General features: G+C 45.5%; 1 protein-coding gene across 1 annotated transcript in view; it reads left to right on the forward strand.

The window, feature by feature from the left end:
* Positions 1-2,954: 2,954 nt before the first annotated feature.
* LOC102377934 (metastasis-associated protein MTA1) overlaps positions 2,955-6,270 on the forward strand; it is a 132,474-nt gene continuing 129,158 nt past the window's right edge. Inside the window, exons 1-2 of the mRNA XM_014526083.2 lie at positions 2,955-3,036; positions 4,948-5,015. Of these exons, the coding sequence (XP_014381569.1) occupies positions 2,955-3,036; positions 4,948-5,015 (150 nt within the window). The remainder of the gene's footprint in view (positions 3,037-4,947; positions 5,016-6,270) is intronic.

Below are 6,270 nucleotides of genomic sequence, written 5' to 3' on the forward strand. Positions count from 1 at the left end.
ACTTGTGGGACTGTTTATTTAAGATAGTCTTTTAATGTTCTTTTGAGAGAAGCAGCATGGGAGAATTATGCATTCAAAATCTTCAATTTAGTTAAGAAAGCACAGAGCCAAAGCTGTCATGTTCAGCTAGAAATGTTGACATTTCTCATCTTTTTAAGCTCCCGAATGTGCAGCCCTAGGCTTAAAAAATGTAGTTGGACCAAAATGCTCAGCCTTCTGTCCAGAAGACCCAAGTAGCTGATATAATTGCTAGTTTCGCTGTCAGGTGGCACAGTGAGGAGGAGAGGATCATTCACGCTTTCTTTGATGGCTAGTTACCACAGCCTTAAAGCACTAGTTCTCAACCTTTTTTGACTCGAGGCCCCCCTCCATAACTTTTTGTTTTAACTTAGTGGCACCCGCTTTGAATGTAGGCAGAGGTAGCTCTTGTTTTGTGTCCGTCCCGTTCCCCCCCCAAATGCAAGAGAGACCTGTTCTGCCTTGCTTTGATGCCTGAAGCCTGCAGTGCCCCATGCCTTTCAGGAAGAGCAGGGCCAGGGGCAGCACTTAGTCTCTCCATGGTGGTGGTGTTGCCAGTCTGAGCTCTCAGGTGGGTCAGTAGTAGCAGCATTATGGTGGCCCTTTTTATCAGGCCAGACTGCAGCAGGTACCCCCTCCTACTGCTACTATTTCCTGGTTCAGCTCCACTTGGCATCTCATGGAAACTGAGGTGTGGCAGGGCAGTTCCACCTACTAGTGCCTGGAGGCTAACCCTTTTAAAGGATCCTGTGGCAACCCATTTGAGAATCAGTGCCCTGAAGTGTGACTCTTTTATGTGAGATAAGGAGGAGATCTTCATATTAGTGGATCTCTTCTCCATAACTGCTGAGTTACAGTGAGTTACTTTGCAGCTGAGTTGTTCATTTCCCCCCTTCCACTTAGTGTGTGGCCAAACAAATCTGTACTGACTCCACTCTGAGGAGGAAGGATTTTCCTTCTAATTCAGTTAGTGTTCCATTAATTGCTTAATGTTTTTTGCCTCATGATTGCCCAATTTTATTACTCCATGCTGTCTTATCATTGGCCCCAATGATTTAAAGCTGTCACTTCTGCTTCATGTGCTACAGAGAACTGGTGCTTCCTTATGGTAAAAAATGACTTTTCCCCCAGGTTCCGATAATTCAGAGAAGATTTGAAATATCAGACTTGAAATATCAGATATTTTGATCTTTTCCAAACCAAATGCAAATTACAAGCCTTTTAGGTTTGCCCATTGCTACTTTTAAACCTTGGATAAAAAATTTAAGAGGGAAAGGGCTGTCACTGAATTAGCACTAGCATAAGTGCTTTGTACCACAAGCTAAGATAACAGGCCTTAAAGAGCTGAAGACCCACTTTGTGATAGTGGAAAGTGCAACAAAGCAATTAGTATAGTATCCCTACTAATTCATTGCTACTCTTTTGTTCCTGTTTCATGTAACCTTGAAGCTGAGCATATTGTTACATATGAGCCTTCTCATTGCAACATTGTAACTTGCTTTGATCATACAAATGCAACCTTGCTGAGTGATAATTCTGTATGTTGACAAGGTGTGTAGCATTATGTATCTTTCTGAAACCATGCTTGAAAGCCCGCACCTCTTTTGTCCTTTTTGCCTTTCAGCCCCTGGTAGATGCTAATTGCACCATTGGGACCTGATGAATTTTTCCTGGATCCCTACAATTGTGTGTCCTGCCATGCCAGATGTTCATGACAGGATGTATGATTTTGGGATCTGGGAGTAAATTTGTTAGATCCCAGCTACATGACTGCTAGGGTGTAGGGGTCTTCAAGGAGTGCTGTGGGAAATGTGTCATCATGGACATTTCCTGATGCCCCTTGATGCCATGTTGCTTGAGGGGGGGGGGGTGCCCTTTCAACTTCTGGACCCATACAGAGCCTGACTTCAGGGAGCTGCTTCCCAGTGTTTGAGCTTTGTAAAGGTGGGCTGGGCTGCACAAATGTTCCATTCCCCAGGCAGGAGGCACCTGTATCTCGGATCTGAGGGTTGCCCGCTACCTGGTCTCTCAGACCTGTGAGATTGGGCAAGGGGCAGCCCTCAGATCCAGGATATAGTCACCCTCTGTCTGAGAACTGGGTAGGGAGTACTCCCTGTATGGGTCAAAGTGCTGGCAGCTGGGAGCCTATGGTGTGAAGCAGTACTTCAGCTCCCAGGTGCTTGAGAGCCACATGTTTCAATTAAAGCTTGATAGAATAGGATACATTAACTCTGGCGTATCTTTGGCTGCTTTGCTATTTTATTGCATGATAAACTGCTTGCACATGTGATATGTTACTATTTATTTAATGATTAGCAAATAATTTGTGCAATAAATGCAGCATCTGTTAGGGGGTCTTAGTTACATTGGTTCATGCTCAATTATTTAGTGAAATGCACTGGTTTAACTGATACCAGAGCTCCTCACTCTCTCTTAGTTACTGTGTGGGGTCCAGTTGACAGTTCAGTATTCCCCACTGTATTTATGCTTATCCCATGTCAAGTGGGATGTTCATTTGATCACAGTTTTGCTTCTATTAAACAAGCAAACCTCTGCATGCCACATGTAATGTCCTGAAAAGGTTTTGTAAGTGTGGACATGTGTTGCTGCTGTAGAGAATTGGTAGGGAATGTTATGGGATCAGGGTTAAGTTCAGAGTGAGAAGAGAGCATCTATTCCTGCTCTTATTGATTTTTATTCTTTCCACACTCTGTTAGAGGGCCTGAATTGCTGGTACAGGAATCAGTCTTTAACATCCTCAGAATTACACCAGAGAGACAGAGAACCTCTATGCTGCTTCCTTCTCCTTGACCAGGAGGGGAATCCCTGGTGCCAGAGACCAGTTGTATGAGCATTTCATTTGAGCACCAATGTTATTAGAACTGAAAACATTCCCTTTTTACTTGTGAGAGCACTACTGTGAATGAGCAAACACAATGCTAGAAAGTCTTGACAGCGTACTCGATGCTAAAGAACACACGGTTCCTGTCTTGCGTGTGATGGAGCTTTACAAAATAAGTACGGGTGAAACAGCACCTCCCTTTGGGGAATCCTGTCTTGCATTTACCAGAAGCAAGAGAGCTAGGGAATTGTAGAGAGCAATCTGGCTGCTGCAGGAGTCCTCTGGTCAGTTTTATGTACATCTCTTAGATTGACAGATTGATAGACAGCAATTCGTATTTAAAAAATAAAAAGTGGGTGGGGGTGTCAGGGTGAGAAAAGAGGCTCAATTTAGTTCCCAGGAAGAGAGTGTATGCAGCATAATTCTGTAGGGAGCAGTTTGGCCTCTGCAGATTACCATGACCCAGGGAAAAGATGCTTCATATGATGAACTTGGGCTAAGCAAACTTATTCTGAAGAAATAAAACTCCGGCTTTAAAGAAGAGAGCCAAATTTTGTGCACCACAGAAAACCCTCCAGCCACAAGCTGGTGAGAGAGCTTTCTGGCTTATAAACACAGTGCTTAATTGCAGGGCGTAGCTAAACTTAACAAATGGATGTAAAAAATATATATTTTTATTCTGCCATCATATATTGCTTGTCATCTTGTATGGCCAGTTCTTCAGGACACTTCCTGTTTTGCTGTTTCTGAATGTCCAGTGCCTCACAGTATGTGATAGTGGGCTGGTGATCAATCTTTTTGGCCCTGCAGACCAGATGAGTGGCCCCCATGGGGTCAGACAGTATGCTGCATCGGGCCATGGGGTCCTGCACTGCCCTCTCCCTACCCTGTGCTCTGGGATTGGGCATTAGGGACCCAGCACTACTCCCTGTGCTCTGGGATTGGTCACTGGGAGTCTGGGTCTGCCCCTTCCTAGCTCCCCACACTGGGATTGGGTCTTGAGGCCCACTACTGCCCTTGCCTGGCTCTGCATGCTGGGATCAGGTACTTCATCCACTGCTCCCCCACTGCCAAATTTATGGTCCTGTGGGGAGCCCCACAGGCCAGATCTGACCTGTGGGCCAGGGATTGACCACCCTGTATTTGTGGCTAAGACATTGGACTTGGATTAGGAACTCTGGGTCCTTTTCTTGACTCTTGACACTAGCTTTCTAGATGGCCTTGCTCTTAGCCTTAGTTTCCCCATATATAAAATGGGGAAAATGATCCTTATTAATAAATAACTCTGCTCTTTTAAATCTGCTGTTTACAAGTGCTTTTCATAGGAGGCATCTCGCTGCTTGTGGGGGGTGTCTCCTTTTCCCCTTCCTGCAGGGGTTAATGACCAATAATATATGTGCTGACAGCACTTTTCCTGATGTGGGGTATAGTTTGTGAGGTTTAGAGAAGAAAGGTTTTCCTTTCAAATCCCTCACAAAAAGGCATTTTGAGCTAAGGTGGGAGTTTCAGGCCAAGGTTCATCAGATGTGAAAGTGACTGTAGATGAGAATAAAAGAAGGAAAACCGACTTTGGAGCAAAGTGGGGGAAGTAGAATGAGAGAAGTTGGGGTACAAAGTTGTAGTCTTAAAAGGCAAGAATAAGAAGCTAGAACTTGATATGGAAGGAGGAGTTAGCTAGTAAAGGGACTCAAAGATGGAAATGATAATCCTGGTCAGAGGGTGAAGAGGATCATTTTAAACATTGCTTGCTGAATGTGTAGGCTGGCAAGAGAACTTGTGTAACTTCCTCCATGCTGGGGAGGAGGGTTTTTTGGGGTTGTTTTTTTTACTTCTTTCAGATTTACATTTGCCATTTTTTTTGCATGTAGTATTAAAATAATTTAGCCTGGATTAGCATTACACATATCTTCAGTTACTATTTTGGATCTGGAGGGGATACTGGGCATGTGGGGTAAGATGCATTAGTACAATGTCACTGAATGTATGTGTGTGCGCGCGCGTGGTTTGTTTGTTTTTTTAAGGAAAAAAGGTACTGCTGCTATTTTTACACACACTTAAATCCTGTTTTTCTACATTTTTTTTTTCAGATTATGTCTACTTTGAAAATTCTTCAAGTAATCCATATTTGATACGAAGAATAGAAGAACTCAATAAGGTAATGTAGTGCACATTAACGGCCTCCTCTTCCCCCACCCTTGCCAATTTTGTTTAAAGTCTTTTTTTAGGCACTAGGAGGTTAAAAATATATTTACTGTTGTAATTCCTGACTGGTTTAGATCAGTGGTTTTCAACCTCTTTAGACTCAAGGCACCCCTTGAATGAAAAATAACAGAGCGTTGGGTTTTTATGTTGCATAGAACTCAGAAAGAGCCCAAATGTGGATTTCTATTTGAAATCTCCATGTTTATATTTTGAATCATATTTGTAAACTTAGCAATGCTAATATTGTGTGGCATCTCATGGCACCCTTGAAAGGATCTCAAGGCACCCTAGGGTGCCATGACACCCTGCTTCAAAATCACTGATCTCGATTATTTGGGAACAGCCACTCATTCAAGAAATGCTTATTGTGCACTGTTCAGAAAGAACAGTGTACCAGCTAGATGGTATTTTGATGGTGATTGTAATCTTTCATCTTGGTCTGATGAACAGAATTTATTTCTCACCTCTTAGGATCTTTGTGCCATGATAGTTTGATCTGAAGATTAAATATCAATTGTCCTGGACAGAGGATGGAAGGGGTTGTAATAGGAACTGTCTAAGGAACCTTTTTTCATGAGCAGGGATCCAGCCGGGGGGGGGCATTGGCGATGCATCAGGGGACACTCCTCTCCTGCCGCCGATTTCTGTGATGACAGCAGGGTGCAGGGCTGCAGCCAGTGCCTGGCAGCAGCAGGAGAAGGGCTGGGACCAGGGGAGGGGAGGGGTGGCAGGGTGGGTGGCACTGCTAGTGCTGCTGTGCTGTCCCACCTTGCTGCAGCCCTGTGTTGCCTGCTGCTGCCTGTGCAAAGCGGTGTGGGGCCTGGCCCCTGTGCTGCCTGCCATGCTTGTCAGGGCACTGCTGCTCTGGGATGAGGCAGGGGAGGCTGGTGGGAACCCCAAGGAGGCACAGTGGGTGCTGGAGTTGCTGCTGCAGGACAACTTTGCATTGCTCCCTGCACTGCATGGTTCTGTATGGGCTTCTAACTATTGTCGCAGTGGCTCCTGCCAGCTGTGGTATACCACCTGCGCTGCCCTGCAGCCCCTGGCAGGTACCAATAGACTGTGGGGAGGGGGGAACTGCGCTGCTGGCTGAAGGGGCTGTGATGCCATCCCTTGCCTGCCCAAAGCCATCCTGGACCTTCCCTGGCCCTGCCCCCAGCTCCATTGGCGATGTGGTGGGGGGGGGGGGGGGGGGGGGGCCCGGCCCC

The sequence above is a fragment of the Alligator sinensis genome, unplaced genomic scaffold (genome assembly GCF_000455745.1).
Source record: "Alligator sinensis unplaced genomic scaffold, ASM45574v1 scaffold647_1, whole genome shotgun sequence".
NCBI lineage: Eukaryota > Metazoa > Chordata > Crocodylia > Alligatoridae > Alligator > Alligator sinensis.